This window comes from Nasonia vitripennis, chromosome 5, assembly GCF_009193385.2.
Source record: "Nasonia vitripennis strain AsymCx chromosome 5, Nvit_psr_1.1, whole genome shotgun sequence".
NCBI lineage: Eukaryota > Metazoa > Arthropoda > Insecta > Hymenoptera > Pteromalidae > Nasonia > Nasonia vitripennis.
This window is the reverse complement of record NC_045761.1, coordinates 15,211,211-15,228,417: the sequence shown is the minus strand read 5'-3', so window position 1 is coordinate 15,228,417 and position 17,207 is coordinate 15,211,211. Positions and strand designations below refer to the sequence as shown.

Sequence of the window (17,207 nt, the reverse complement as noted above, 5' to 3'; positions counted from 1 at the left end):
CGATGTCTTAAATCCCTAACAAAAAAAAATGAAAGCAACTGAAAAAAAATATTGTGAGCTGCAGATGATAGCAGAAAAATGTCAGAATTAAGACACAGATGTGTCAGTTACATATGATAAAAATATACATAACTACTAAAAAACATTTTTAAGATTTGGTCCAGGTAGATTGGAAGCTGTTGAAACAATTAAAAAAAAAATAGACGTAATTGATTAATTTTTTTTTATATTTTTGACATATATTATGACACACAAGTACACAAACACACGCACACATACACACAACGTATATATATATATATATATATATATATATATATATATATATATATATATATATATATATATATATATATATATATATATATATATATATATATATATATATATATATATATATATAATAATTTTCAAATATATTTTATAAAAATTTACTGCACACCCCAAGCTGCTGTGAATTTTCAATATTTTAACATTTTCATCAATTATCTATAGTCATTTCTATTGATTAATCTCGAATGAGATCTCTACTATTAGGTGTACTGCCTTTTAGGTTTACTTTTAAAATACTTTTAAGTTTGTCATAGTTAAAAATTATTTTTTAAATGTATACCGTATTCAAAAATAGATGCATTGAAGCATTCTGCATACATTCCACAATCAATAAAGTGTCCACCAAATTTTATCTATTTATAAAATTTAAAAAATCTACTTTTGGATATGTATCGAACGTTATTTCCTGATATAGGAGGCGGAAAATGTGCTTAAACGCACGCGGAGCGTTGCATAGTGCATTTTTCGTACACTATATCGTAATATATTTTAAATACTGTCTTATTTAATAATTTAGATAATTAAAGTATTAAATCAAACAATAATAAAATGAATTTATATGAGGAAATAAAATATGATTTTATTACATCAAATATTAATTAAATTACATCATTTTCCATACTTATATCGATCCTTAGTAAAACAAAAATTCTGCACATAACAGTTTTCTTCTAAAGATTTCAGACTAAAACAGAAGATAACTGAACAAAACAGAAATGTTCAGCAGAAGAATGTCGGAATTGAGACAAAGTCAACAGTTATTTACAGGTATTATTAGTTTTTTTTTAGTTCACTGCGGATGGTACCAGATTTCACTAGTTTTCAAAAGTTACGTTAATTAGATTCTATTATCAAGTGGCGCGGTAGCACCACGAAGGCGAGTTTGAGAAGCAGACAAAGCCGTGGTGCCCGCGCTACTATTTACTTCTATGTTGAGGTTTGCATTTTTCATTACAAAGAAATAAATGCATTTCTTTCTTGTCTTTTATATATTTTGACTTATATGATGTTTTATTATGCCTAACTAAGATTTTCAACAAAACTATTGATAAAAACTACCGTTGATATAATACACGAGTGTGTTATTCACAAAATGCTCAAATCAAATAAAAAAATGTTAGGACCGTTAAGTTAGTCACAACAAGTGTTAGGACCGTTAATTTAGCCACAACAAGTGTTAGGACCGTAAAGTTGGCCGCACAGCTATACACAGATGGATATTGCTTTCTCATCGGTTTTCTGCATGCTCGCTCACATGTCGTTTTTACTGTCTAGGTGTAGAAATAATTCAAGGGCGGTGTCTAGGTGTACAGGGCGGCTGATGACGAAGTCTAGGTGGTGCGCTCTGTGGTTTTTTATTTTTAGGTACATATATATATATATATATATATATATATATATATATATATACGTTGTGTGTATGTGTGCGTGTGTTTGTGTATGTGTGTGTCATAATATATGTCAAAAATATAAAAAAAAATTAATCAATTACGTCTATTTTTTTTTAATTGTTTCAACAGCTTCCAATCTACCTGGACCAAATCTTAAAAATGTTTTTTAGTAGTTATGTATATTTTTATCACATGTACCTGTCTATACCATTAAATAGTTATTTATTTATAAAATACATCAAGTTGTGTGGAATAAACGCAAAAAAATCCGGACGGACGGACCGACAGATGGATATTTTTTAAGTTCTTTCACTGCTAAAAACTATTTGAAATTTGATACTTTTGATATTTTTTTCGGTAACTTGAATGATTTAAGTTCAAAGAACATTTCTACCGTAAAATAGATTTAATTTTTTTCTTTTTACGAGTTTTGGAGGGTTTTTACAAAATTCACCAAATATAAAATTTTAATACAGTGTAGAGAAAAGATATATCTTTGAAACTATAATTGGTTCTATAAACAGCCCGAAGAAAGGAATCGAGATATCATGTAAGCTTAAGGTAGTTCACCGACTGCAGTGGTGCTCAATTAGGATTTTTATTAGAAAATTCCTTTTTTAAGATATTATACAGTGTTATCTAATGTCAAAACCTTACAATTCATATTATCAAACATTACAATGGTGCTATAAATTGTTTAGAGTATAAAATACTCTCAAAACTTGTGTGAGAGAGAGAGAGAGAAAGAGAGAGAGAGAGAGAGAGAGAGAGAGAGAGAGAGAGAGAGAGAGAGAGAGAGGAAGAGGAACACTGCGCACCTATATAGATATACTAATAGCATGGGATGAAAATATTGAATTATTGTATCTTAAAAATAGCCTTATTTGCCATATCCAACTTTTTCTCCATAATTTGTGTTGCTATTTTATACCATAAGCTAGTTTTTTTTAAATATTCTAAGAAAACTCGCTTCGCAATTCAACTAAACGACCTCGAAATTCGGACGCGGTATAGGCTTCCCATGTTAAAATACAAAATTTTGAGGTTCAATCCCTGGTAGAAATGAACCTAAGAACTGGCATGTTACTAGGCAGAAACTAGATTGAAACCTAAGAACTGGCCAATTACTTGCCAGTTCTTTGGTTCATTCTACCAGGGATATCTCTATAAATAATGTCGCTTGAGGGGTAAAAAAATACCACATTGTAGAGGACACTTAATTAAACATGTAAACAAAATTTGAGCGATATCCCAAGAAAATAAATATTCCGGTGAACTACCTTAACTAGATCAAAAATTTGAACTTGCCGTTTTACTCCAGTTATCGCGTTTCATAAATTTTTTTAATTTTAGGCGTATACGAATTCATACACACTGTAACGGGGCTCGTTTTCGGGAAAAAACTCGGCAATGTTCGACCGGATCACAATCCCTCGGTGCGGCGGAGAATTCTCTCAACGCCTGTGGTTAATCCACGTTGTAAAGTAGCTCGCGCTGCGAGAGTTACTTTGCGAACGTCGTGTTCGCACGTGTGCTATCACTCCGCACTCTCCTGTGCGGAGCCGGTTTCTCAGTTTTGCATTGCAACCGCTTGTGATTAAAATAAAATAAATTAATGATATATTGTGCGACCAATCTTGTTTCTACACAAATACGCACCGAGTCACATCAATGTCGACTCGGCGTGGAGAGTATCTCAAGAAGCGTACGCGCAAGTCGCAAAGCTGTAGCCGCTGCTACTGCTGACGTGATACAGATAAAAGGGCTCAGCCCTATTTACTCGCAGTCGCCGTTCTCGGTAGGTGCACACCACACACTCTGCGCCGGTGGTGCTGCTGGCAGCTGGATCACTCGCAGGAGGCGACGTCCTAGAGTTCGGTCGCTGATTGACAGGCCGGGTCGTCCTTCCCTATATGGAAGCAGGAGTTGGCAGGGACGTCTCACTCTTACTCTCATTGGTTGTCCCTCGATTTAGTCAGTCTCACAATTATGGCCAGAAACTCCCAACGGACCGCGACTTATACGCGAGGCCCCAAATCTTGCCCCGCGCTTGTGCAACGTCGCGTTTCAAAAATGCGCGAATCTACCCAATTTCAACATATACACATACGCACGCACACACACCCAGGCGTGCCCGCATAAAAATATTATATGAGATCTCATGACTGAAATTCGTACTGAGATCTACATGAGATCTATATGAGATCTATATGAGATCGCATATGTGATCTAATATGTGATCTCATATGAGATCTCACGTAGATCTCATATACATCTCATATAAATCTCATATGGATCTCATATAAGATCTCATATAAGATCTCATATAATATTTTCACGCGGGCGCGAGCATGCACACACACTCATACATTTCATATGGACATTTTCAAAAAACACTATTTTTTCGACTAAAAATACATCAAAACACACTTCTAATGTGTTTTTAAATGAACTTCTAAAATTATTATTGCAAAACTTTCTTGGGAAAAAAACAAAAGATATGGTAATTATTGTATTCGTTTTCCGGGGTATAAAACGCACGTGGCTAAAGTCACTAGTATGATAAAAATTATATAATTTTTATAGTTAGCAGTAGCAATCAAAATGATTTTTTTTAGGCGTGTGTCAGATTCGCGATTGTAATTTTTTCAAGACCTTCTTGTGATCGTTTTTATTTTTACGCGGGAGAACATCAATGAAATTTCGTTGGGTTGATTTCTAGCAGAGATTAGAGGCGAGATTGCCGATGCCGTGTTAAAAATGCGTGGCGAATTCGATCATGACGCCACTTGCGGCCTGCGATCGAACTACACGCATCTAGAAAAGGAGCGTAGGGGAAGTATACGCATCCAGCGGCAGTGGATGAGAAGGAAGAGACGCTATATATTCTTAGGTCCACCGCGCCTGACCCGGCGGAGGAAAAGTGACAAACGGCGACTGTCGAATTTGCGCATCCACACCTCGCGGTAGTTTCAACCAACACCAAATAACTATTCGGGCATATTATTGGACTAAAAAGAATGTTTAAACAACATAAGTGTAAACAAATTAGAATCTAAAACTTTTGAAAACTCATGATTGAAAACTTTAATTTTTTAGAGGGATTATGGTTAAACCGACACAAACAAGTTACGCTTAAACTTAAACAAAGCTAAATTAAACTAATAAGCCACCCCAGCCTCCTGATAAACATATGCTACTTTCAGTTTTCATATGCCAACGACGATCGTGGCGGCGCGGTCTACGTTGTTGCTTGGTATTCTTATGCACTCGGGTTCGAGTCCAAGTATCAGCAAATTTTTTTTTCTACTTGCTGATAAAATTTATAGTATACAATAATAACGCAATATGCCATTCTACTTCTACAATTATATTTCAATTTAGATATGTATACGGTACAGAGGGGACCTGCAATGTATAACTACCATTATTTATAGTTTTTTACGTAAAGAAAAAATACAATTTTAAATAAATTTAAATCATCTTATTAGTACGATAACGTTTTATTAATTACATTGATATTAAAAAAAAATTAATTTGTATTCCTAAAATTCAAGAAGTTTCATTGTATACTTTTTTTTCATAAACGATTAAGAAGTAAATTATACCTATATTTATTGCAGGCCCACCGTATACTTACCTAAATTGAAATATAATTGCAGAAACAGAATGGCATATTGCGTTATTATTGTATACTGTATATTTTATCAGCAAGTAGAAAGAAAAGGTTTGCTGAGACTCGGACTCGAACCCGAGTGCATAAGAATACCAAGCTACAACGTAGACCGCGCCGCCACAATATCGGGAGGCTGGGGTGGCTTGTTAATTTAATTTAGCTTTGTTTAAGCTTAAGCTTAACGTGTTTGTATCGGTTTAACCATAATCCGTCTAAAAAATTAAAGTTTTTAATTATGAGGGTTGATTTCATAAAGACGATCATGGCCACTGACATTAAGGGCTTAGAGTTTAGTCTGTAATAGAGTTTATCGGTGATTGTTTATAAATATAGCATTGTTTATGAATCATATTCACCGCGTAAGCCCGAATCCTTGACAGTTACCGCCGCTAATGTTATTTCTCCTCTATGCTCTGCCGCGCCGCGATGTGATTGTGTACTCTCTACTTCCCTCTTCGCCGCTACTGCTGGTGGGGAAGCTATTTGCGTACGGCCGCCCCTACTTCTCCTCCGCTGCTTCTAGATGCGTATAGTTCGGAGCGAAAACCGCAGGGCGGCGCTAGCTTACGACTGCATATCGCACGGCACGCTTTCGCCCATGCTCATCGGCAATCTCTCCTCTAATCTCTGTTTCTAGGGCTACCTATTTCTCATAACTACACAAGCCCAGATTGTTCAACGAATATATAAGTAACTTTTTGGTGCGAAGTAGTGGTTATATTTAATTATTTAGTATTTGCAAGAATGATATAAATTACATAAAGTATAAGGCATAAGAAAAAGTACATTATAATATGCTAGAATTGGGAAAAACTAATTATCATTTAATGCCACAAAATATAAAGTAATGTATAAGATACAAAATGAAATGACTTAAAATGTTATCAAAACAAATCCTAATAAAAATTAATCTGGAAACCAACAAATTGTTACGCAGTACAATATACCCTACAACATGTCAATACGTTTGCTCACACTTTAAAATTTTAACTGGGGAGCGAATTCTTTGAATTGATATCTATTTCGTCAGGTTCAAATGATAAACGTGTCATTGTTTGGGACCTCACTGGAAACTTAAGTTTGGACTCTGAGCTTGTGCGACACAGTAGCGTGAAGCTGCAGAACAACGAAAAACCAGAAAAGGTAGTTCAGGGTGTCTTACCAATTCAATAAACGAATCTGAGAAATAAAGCTGAAATTCATAATGTTTGTAGACGCTTATTCAAGAAACTGAGGTGGTGAAACATGCAGAGACAAGTGGTAACGATGTCAAACTTATTCAAAGATTGGATGATCATAACGGAGCCGTCAACTCTGTCGCTATGTTTGGCAATCGTTTGATCGCATCCGGCTCCGGGTTCGTTTGGATCTAGATATAAAATTTTAATACTTCAATAAAAATTAACTGCGTACGGACTCTTTCATAATTGTCAATCCTAACTTTAGGGACAAGCTCGTGCGAGTGTGGTGCGTCAAGTACGACGAGGACGGCGAATCAACATCCATTTTCCAGGAAATGAACTACAATCCCCTTGATGGCCACAAGTATAGCGTCAACTATGTCGAGTTTAGTCCCTGCGGAACAAAGCTTGCCTCTTGTTCAATGGACGGCACGACTGTTATCTGGGATGTTGAGGTACATTTATTGTTTCTCTGTGATTTAGTAGGAAATCATGCAAAAAATCATGCTTTGCTTTTCTGATGAATCGTAGAACGGCAGTCAAGCACGAACTTCTTTCGTAAATTCTGGAACAGCAGTGAGAGTCTGCCGGTGGTCGCCCGATGGAACAAAAATAGCTACAGCCGGTGATGACGAGAAGACCATACTCTGGGACCTAGAAACGATGGCGGAACTAAGGTTCGTTTTCAATCAATGATTTATCATCCATACTATGCCCGATTTGCAGTGAATCAAGAGCCTGAGTGCTCACATTGCGTTACGCGTGTGGATTGACAGTTTTTTTGCAGCTACTGCGCTTGTTTGAAAACGCGACTTTTTTTTGTGCCATGAAAATTGATGCGTTTTTACTATATTATGTGCCTATAAGAGTGACTTCCCTCTATATAGAGTAGTGTAAGCCACAGTCAACGTATCGGCGAGACAGCATTCACGTTTGGACGATGTACCAGTAGCAGCAGCAGCAGCAACAGAAGAGGCAGCAGACCCAATAATTTAAAATCGAGGAGCATGAGATTTTGCAACTGACGCAGGCTGTTTTTATGCAGTGCCAGCTGCAGACGTAACAAACTGTCGATCCTCGCGAACTACGCAGAGCCACCTAAATTTATTAGAACAGAATTATTACCGCGTAACCTTAGCGATTCTTACAGCGTGTATGAAGGCCACGCGGATGCGATAACCGCCATCGCCTTTAGCCCGGACTCGCGTTATCTGGTCACCGCCTGCAGCGAAGGTGCCTGGAGGCTCTTCGATACGAGAAATACAGAAAGCAGTGAAGCTCTCCTCGTATGCGATGTGGGCCACGACTTAGGGGTGCAGGGCTGCGATTTTAGCCCGACTACCGGACCTTTTACCATGACAGGTATGCACGGGTGATTATCGAAAAAATGCGCCTTAAAAGTAATACCTGTGGCACGTCCACGCCGCATATTTCACAAAGTTTTCAATTATTTATAGACAAAACGTTATTATGTAGGTATGTACACTCGGCGGACAAAATAATCGAGCAATTATTACGGGACTCGTTCACTGATCCTTGGACGCTCCTCATCTCATTATTTTTAATCATTATTTTCCATGTGAAACATATAACCACAAACATTAATGTGTATCGCGAGTTACACCCCTACACTATCAACAACATAAATCATACATATATTTACCAGCATTATTTAGAATGAATTTTCCATATGAATAATCTATATGTATTCATGTGGATTCCATGTGGATTTATGTGGATTCCATGTGGATATTCCATATGGATGTCCACATAAATATCCATCTAGTTTTTTAAAAAGTCAAGACAGTTAAGAATTTTTTTGCGCCTGTTATGTATAGTTCATCTAACCATTAATGGAAGTACCATCCGGATGATTACACCTAAACTGGGGTTGTGAGCTCCAAAATCTTAATTTTTTTAGCATAACAAAAAATTTAAATTTCTTTAAAATAATTAAAAAGTTAATATTTTACAACAACATAAATCATACATATATTTATCAGCATTATTTAGAAAACCTGGCTGACTGAAGCTCATCTTTACCTATAAGTGTACTCACAATCCAAAAGAGAATACAGCCTCTATGGCTAATCCTCTTAAAAAACTCAAGATGGTACTAAACGAAGAAGAGATGGAAACATCTCCTATAAGAAATGAAAATAAAAACATAGAAGACAGTAAGAGGAAAACTTTTAATGATTCTCATGGAATCACAGACCAAATTAACAATACTAAAAAACAAAATTTTTCCTCAATCCACTTCTTTACAGTTTGACAATACAACAACTCAAGAATCAAACACACGAAACAACAGTGATCTGTCATCTGTTACTCTTTACTTAGAAGAGATTGACCCACCGTACGAAATAATTATTGTACCGAAGGAAAAATCTACTAACATAGAGAACGAAACTCGATATAGCTAGAATAATAGTTCTTATCCTACCAAACAATTAGGCGAAATCAAAAAATCTTGAAGAAATAGTGTCACGATCATTACTCACAAAAGAAATATAGCTAACACAATACTAACAATGGACAAAATAAAGGAAAAGAGTCTTATACAGAAGATACTAGAAGAGAGATTTAAACCAAGATTTACTAGAACAGAGGACATCATGAAGGAAAGATTTACTAGAACTAAGTCCGCAACTATCTCAGTACCAACTCCTACCATCATGCTTACATACAAAGGTCAAGTTACACCTTAGCACGCCTGCTTGTACAGACTTAATTATACAATCCCTGTTGAAAATATATACCTGGATATCCAGCTGGATTTTCCATATGGATTTATGTGGATTCCATATGGATTTATGTGGATTCCATGTGGATATTTCATATAGATATTCACATGGATATCCATCTAGTTTTTTAAAAAGTCAAGACAGTTAAGAATTTTTTTGCGCCTGTTATGTATAGTTCATCTAACCAAGTACCATCCGGATGATAACACCTAATCTGGGGTCGTGAGATCCAAAATATCCACTTTTTAATTATTTTATAGAAATTAAAATTTTTTGTAATGCTAAAAAAATTAAGATTTTTGAGCTCACAACCTTAATTAAGGTACTTCCATTAATGGTTAGATGAACTATACATAACATGCGCATACAAAATTTTTACTGTCTTGACTTTTTAAAAAACTAGATGGATATCCATGTGGATATCCGTATGAAATATCCACATAAATCCATATGGAATCCACATGAATCCATATAGATTATCCATATGGAAAATCCACCTGGATATCCAGGTATATATTTTCAACAGGGGTGGAACCTTACATCCTCAACGTCGAACTATGCACTAACAGCTTCAGACATGGGCATACGAAATCCTTCTGCAGATCCAAACTTCGTTGCATTTACTGTGGAGATATAAACCACGAATCCACATCATGTACCTCAAACAAGGATAAAAGTAAATGTATAAACTGTTCAGATAATCACCTCCCAACTGATAAAAATTGCAAAATCTGTCTCAGGGAACAAGCAATCATTACTGTGACTACAAAGAGAAATATCTCTATACAAGAAGCTAGATACAATTTCAATGAGCTTGCTATCAACAAACAAATATTAAGATTTTCTAACTTCCCAGAACTCTATACTACGACAACTCCTGAAGAATTGAACTGCCGCCAAATTTACTCTACTCCGAGAAGGAAGCTTTTTTCTGAAGCTGTAAATAAACCCCAGCTAGTCAGTTCTAGGTCTAATGTATGCAACTCACCTAACAAACACCTAACAAGATCAACAATACTCCATTGTGAGCCAAAATGCCATCACCAACAATGCCTATCTGAACAGAACTCTAGCTCAGATACCACAGGACTCCCCGCTTATTACACTAACAGAGAAAGGCTCTTATAGACAACCAAATCAGCCTATCTTTCAACGATATCTAACTTATCTCAATAACGATACAAATGTCTACGATAATACATGAAACATTTGACAAGAAAACAATCAACCCAAAAATCAACTTGAACATGAAAAACAGCATATTCTCTCAGAATAAGTCAATTGCTTTTTCAAATCTCATTATGGATCTCAAAAAAGAAAAAAAAAACAGCTGCCAATTCTTTGGCACGTATAGCTTCCTCCTACTAAATATATGGTTCCAATAAATTAAATATTGTTCGAATATACAGTATATTTATAATGCTTTTTATAAATATTTTCAATCTTAATTATTTTATTGTAGGAGCAATTTTCTTAGCAAAACAATATCGTAATCACAAAGATTCGATAGTCCCCAAAATTTTAAGGCGCACGCTCTTACCACTCAGCCAACCAGGCACTACCTCTACCTAAATAACACAACTAGCTGTTAGACGGGCGCTGTTCCCGTCTACCACCCATCACAATATCAAATCAAATTATATAATTTTCATGAAAAAATGTAAACCTCAATATTTTAATTACCATAGGGTCCTCATAACCTCATAAAATCATGAATTTTCTCAAAACATTGCGAACTTTAGTTAGCGAGTTGTAAGGAACAACGGAAAAGTAATTTTCAGTTATACAGGGTAAACAGGATGAGATACAAAGAAATTGAATCCTAATATCTTTCAAACTAAATGGTTTCATAAGCTGCAAAAAGAACCTAGCCTAGGTGATCAAAAGATCGATATTTTCCCAAAATTAAAACTTAAATAAAGCCTTTTTACTCCCGTAATCGTACGACATAGAAAACCCTTTTTTGTTGTGTTCGAGTTTTAGCTCAAAAATTAGTCGCGAAAATGGCTTGAAATTTTTACAGCAAATAGATATTATTGTTTGACAATTTAGTTTTGGAGATATTGAACTTTTTTTTTAAATCACCCCTTTTATGATAACAATTAAACGGAACGGTCAATTTTAAAAATCTTGCGGGAAAAAGTAGGCAATTTAATGCCCTTTTAGATACACTTTTGTTGAATATATTGTATAAATCATATCATTAGAAAAGAGTAAATATAATCTTTTTAAAATCGAAAAATGACCATAAAATGGTCAGAATCATAAAAAAAAAATTTTTCCAAATTCAGAATCAGAAAATATATATACATGTCAAATTTTATTACGATCGGTCGCGTACTTCCAAAATTATGACGGTACACATACATACACAGCCATCCGCATGGACGTTCTCTAAAAACGTACGATTCAAACTCCAAACACCGCCAAATACGTTTCTATGAAGTTTTAGCGAAACTGAAAATTTTACTATTACAAAGTTTCCTCTAGGAGAAAGCAATAAAATATTCTACAATGGAACTGTCACAGTATTAAAAATGAACTGAAGTTGTTCAGAGATTATTGTAGTATAATCAGATATTTATACATAGAAGATTGTGATATCGCCACGCTGCAAGAAACCTGGATCGAAGAATCTTTCAATCTGAGAATTTCCAACTTCAGCGTATTTAGCAAAGAAAGAAAAATGCCATTTCCTCTTTAAAAAAGTAATACCGGAAAAAACTCACCATGATTCCCAAGTGGAAATAATCTCATTCACATAATTGTTAATAAAATTTATTAGCTTTTATTAGCTTTTATTAGATTTTAATAACCATTTATAAAGTGTGGAATTTGGACTCTAATAATAGTTTATAACACTTATTAATGTTTGAAAGATTTGATTATATATTTTGTAATTTTACATATATTTTTAAGCTTTTATTAGGTTTCAATAGTTTTTTGAGGGTGTTAAATAATCTCCAATAAAAAAGCTTAAAATAGCTAATAACAGCTATTAGATCTTACTAGAGTTTAGTAGCTTTTATTAGTATCATTGTGTGTTTTTAAAAACATTAAGGGGAGGTGGGAGCTATAGCTTTGCAAATCCGCCACGGGGTATTTAGTATTTCAAATGCAAAAAAAAACTAAAAGCCGTATTGACATTTTCTTTCGTTAGAATGATTCACTTATCTCAAATCTATGGCGCTCTGCTCACTATATTGATAAAATTTCAAATTAAAAAAAGTTAATAAGTAAAATTGGTGTTTGAGGTTGGCGCTGTAATCGCATAAACACGCGTAAACACCCGCTCGTATTTCACAACACTACGGCGCTCTGGTCTTGGTTTTTCATTGCAAGCTTTATTCAAAAAGTTATATGGAACAGAAAAACAGTGTTTTCAACTCCCATATCCCCTTAAAACCAAGTGTTTAAAGAATTTTTTTTTAAGATATTAGAAGATAAAACTAAAAGTAATTTATACAATTTTTTGAAAAACTTTAAAATATCACATGAATTATAAATACCTATAAATCTAAATTATTGTATGTAAATATTTTTTAAAACTTGTTAGAAGTTAATTGCTTTTTTGGAGGTCACGCATTTATTTTTTTTGTGCCAGAATATATTGAAAATTTAATAAAAGCTAAAAAAAGCTAATAAAATCTATATAATATTACTAACCATTATTAGAGTAAAAAATCTTCATATTATAAATCTATCATAAAACTTATTAGCTTTTATAAGATTTTTTTGGCAAATAAATTTCCGCCTGGGTTGGTTTTGTTAATGGCGTTAAATTTGAACATTTTAACTTTAAAATGTAGCGCGCGCGGAGCGTGCTTAAATGAACCTAGTAGTATATAATTTGTAGTAGTGTACATCAACTTGAGCTCTACACGAGAGAGAAATGTATCACTAAATATTCCTACAATTTTCATCAAAAATTACTATACTGTATAGTAACGAGGAGACAAACTCGACTTATATTAAATTTTAGTATACGGTATAGTAAAATTTCAGATCACCAGATTTTACTATGCTACATTGCAATTTTTATTATACCGCATATCAAATTTTATGGATACTAAATCTTTTTAAAAATGTATTTTTGTCCCTTTCATTTTGTCATCCTGTTAATGTTTCTTCTCTTATTTATGTTTGTAGCGTGTTTGGAGGGGAGAACTATCATTATTTATTTGTCACATTCAATCTCGCAGTTTAAGAACGAAAGTCGCATCGCATAGAATTTCATATATGATAACCTAATTTACATATATCGCAAGCTGATTATTATACATTTCACATGTCGCAACCTAACAACGCATCGCTAGACTAATCGCATTTATATTTATACATAATGTTCCGATCTGGAAGTTCCTTATATACTAACCGAACAGTTTTTCGTCACTTGCGAGTGGAGTTTCCGAGACACCCCCTAGCGGCGTAGTGAATGAGTAGGCGAATTTCTGTCGTCGGGTTAAATTACGATGAATTTTTGAGCTCTGTCGATAACTTTTTACCGATGGAACACAGCGAGTCAGAGCGTAGTGCGATTTTTACTATACTGGTATAGCAATTTTTGATGAATGTATAGTAAATATTCACACCAACATACTATATTTTCTGAATAGGTTATATAAAAATATAGTAATTTTTAGTGATACATTTCTCTCCGTGTACATTGCTTCAGGTTCGCGGGATGCAAGCTCGGGATGCGCCAAGGAGTGTTACATGCTGGCGACCTGTGGAAACGACTCGCTCATCAAGCTTTGGAAAATCATTATTATGGAAGAAGACTTGGATCTGGAGGAGAGCACCGGCAGTAGTGATGCTGGAATATCGTATAGGGAAAGGCGACAGTTTGCTGGCCACGGTGGCAACGTTATGTGCGTTAAATTCTCACCGGTGCACGGTGAGATCCTTGGCAGTGTTGCAACAGACAGAACAGCTCGACTCTGGAGCGTCGTAAGTCAGCAAAAATACTTGCTTTCTTATGTCTTTCTTATGTCTCTTGTATACCCTATTTACTCTGTGCACTATAATTTCCCGTGTCTATGTTCGTGCGCCACTTATCGTTTTGGCCATCGCGTTGATGCACTTGCTCTCACGTGTAACATCAAAAGTTCATGAAATCGATAATCATGAATTGTGAAATTAGTCTAGACGTACAATTTCTACGACTACGACGATTTGACAAATGAAGATACTACGTCACTAAAAAAATTAACTTTTTATGCTTGCAATAATGCGTATTCTCATTTATACTGCTACATTTTTCCACAACCACGCGATTATATAAACAAAATGCTTACTTTATTTGAGAAATCTAATGGTCACTAAAAAAATCTAATTAGGACACCTAACTAACTATACGCATAAAAACCCTACTCTACACAAACATATTTTCCTACATGAAAAAATTCTACACGGATATTTTCTATATACAAACATTCCCTACACTTATTTTTTATTATTATAATGCACTGCAAAACTCTACACTCTGTGATTGTGTAGAGTTTTGCAGTGTAGTATGTTTGTGTAGGATTTTGATGTGTACAATTTGTTTGGTTTCTAACTTAGTATTCGAAACTTACTTTTCTGTGTTTCTAGCTTTTGCTATTGATTTTATATTGTATACTTTAAAGAACTATGCACAGAAGTGTAAGTTCTGCCGTGAATTTCATTAAATAAATACTTTTGTGTTTGTAAAATATATGTACATATTTTAGGAATATAATATTTAATATGTGAACGCCTGATAATTTTTTCATTCATTTATAATATTTATCGTTTTAACATACTGGGATGTGTTTGCATGTTCTTGAAAGTCACGAGAGCCTCGTTACCACCTGTGCCTTTTCAGAAGATACATCACTCTTTTTGACAGGTGAGCATTAGACTTTCTCTGATAAAAAGCCTGATATCTGACAAACAACTACACTTGACTATTTGGCTAAGTACAGTCACCGGAGACAATAACTTTGAACGTTTCGAATGTCATGATATTTCTCATGTATAATACTCCAAATATGTAGAGTTACTTTATCCCGTGACTGTACAAAGACTTCTACACATAGGCACGTTGGAGGTCACACTTGTTAGACCTTCGTAGCCTGTACACTAGGTCATTGAATTCTTTTAAAGACGGAAAAGCTTACGTTATAATTTTCCTGTATCTTCGACTAAAGTACTGTCATTCCCACGAAACACCTCTTTTATTCGAATCCCATATGACTAATTTACAATGAGATTTTAAATAAGATCACATTTGAGATCTCATGAGAGATTTAGTGAGGTTGAAATGCAGGTGTTAATTTTTCAACTTTTGCCAAAAAGAAAATTCGCGCTTTTCATTCTCAAAAGTAGAAATCAGTCAAATTCGACTTTACAGCGTTAATTTTTCGACTTTAAAATTTGAAGATATAGAAACATTTTTAACAAAATGTTTGCATATTTTAGAACTGTGGAAGTTGCGCATATTTATTAATTTATCGATCTGTTTTTAACTTATAAGGTGCCTTAGATAAGACTGTCTTAATTTGGAAATTACCAGACCAGTTAGTATCTCAGAGTATTCTTATCGATCGCCTTAGAAATAATAAGAAAAAGGTGTGTATACATCACTTAAGTGGTTATTCATGTTTTATTTTTTCAAGGAAATAATTATTATAGCACACTAACCTCAAAATGACAACTTTATTGTCGATTTTGAGGATGTTGCGCTACAAAATATCGTATATATAATATCGTATGAGACTGTTGTGGGAGAAGTTTTTCTACCTTGCTTGATTTTGCTCGAGCAATATCGAGCAAGGTAGAAAATCATCTCCCACAACAGTGTCATAATATATTATTTATTAAAACTGGCTTATTTCTTTAAAGATTGTTGATTGGGCTGTAGACGACGTTTCCAAATGGTTAGTTGAAGTTGAACTGGGTGATTTAGTAAGGAGCGTTCAAGCTCTTTCTATAAGCGGACGAATGTTGCTGCGTATTCCAGATGAAGTGATAATAGCAAAACTACAGTTTAATCACGACCACGAGGTTATTTTATTTGATATACCATCATAAAACATAGAAATGTTTAGTGGAACAGTTATTCTGAAATCAGATATTTTCTTTCAGGCTCTGGAAATGCTCCGAAAACAGTTATATTGGCTTAAGCGGGAAGATTGCAACGCTCAGATCATTGCTGAAGACACAGAAATCCCAGATGATTTTCTTTGCCCAATCACGCACGAAATAATGAGAGAACCAGTACAGTGCTCAGGTGTGTAAGATGTTTTTATTATATTGCATAAGTAGACTATAAAGAATTTAAGAAACTTTCTTAAATTCTTTATAGTTTACTTATAATACTTTAATTCTTCAATAAATCTATATTTTTGTGATATAAATGCTAAAGGATTTCTAGTTTTGACAGCTTATATAATATAGTAATGTGGTATTTGTTAACAGTCCCTTACAAAAAAAAGTCTGCAGCTGAATCTGTAGCCAAAGCTGCAGCCTGGCATGCATATTTCCTGCATTCTTTCTGCAAAATCTTTCAACAGAATTCCTGTAGAATTTTTGCAGTATCTCTTTGTTAAGTTATTAAAAAGTGGCTAGAAACCTGTCTGTTTGTCAGCTTATTTCCTGCTGCAAACCTCCTAATAATCTGCTAAGATATTTAAAGCAAACTCTCTGTTGATAAATTATCGACCGAAAATGTAAACATTGAGACATTCGACGTCGCGTTACGAAGAGCAAGGTATTCATTACGCCCGATGCCACAATTATTTTGATGTTATAATAATTTCCGAAGACTTATTAAACGCTAATGATAATAGAATGTCCTGACAAAGAGCCAAGCTCAGATTAAGTATGTGAATCGGAAACTCGTGTATACATCAGG

General features: G+C 34.5%; 1 protein-coding gene across 3 annotated transcripts in view; it reads left to right on the top strand.

Annotated features, from left to right (window-relative positions):
- LOC100680537 (WD repeat, SAM and U-box domain-containing protein 1) overlaps positions 1 to 17,207 on the top strand; it is a 38,512-nt gene that overhangs the window by 16,012 nt on the left and 5,293 nt on the right. For 2 of the 3 annotated variants that reach the window (XM_032601132.1, XM_031932929.1), the window contains 10 exons: positions 6,431 to 6,543; positions 6,615 to 6,757; positions 6,847 to 7,036; positions 7,113 to 7,258; positions 7,720 to 7,943; positions 14,004 to 14,278; positions 15,110 to 15,200; positions 15,828 to 15,922; positions 16,196 to 16,357; positions 16,439 to 16,583. In XM_032601132.1, coding sequence (XP_032457023.1) covers positions 6,431 to 6,543; positions 6,615 to 6,757; positions 6,847 to 7,036; positions 7,113 to 7,258; positions 7,720 to 7,943; positions 14,004 to 14,278; positions 15,110 to 15,200; positions 15,828 to 15,922; positions 16,196 to 16,357; positions 16,439 to 16,583 — 1,584 coding nt within the window. The remainder of the gene's footprint in view (positions 1 to 6,430; positions 6,544 to 6,614; positions 6,758 to 6,846; positions 7,037 to 7,112; positions 7,259 to 7,719; positions 7,944 to 14,003; positions 14,279 to 15,109; positions 15,201 to 15,827; positions 15,923 to 16,195; positions 16,358 to 16,438; positions 16,584 to 17,207) is intronic. The other variant, XM_031932930.2, reaches the window with a different exon arrangement.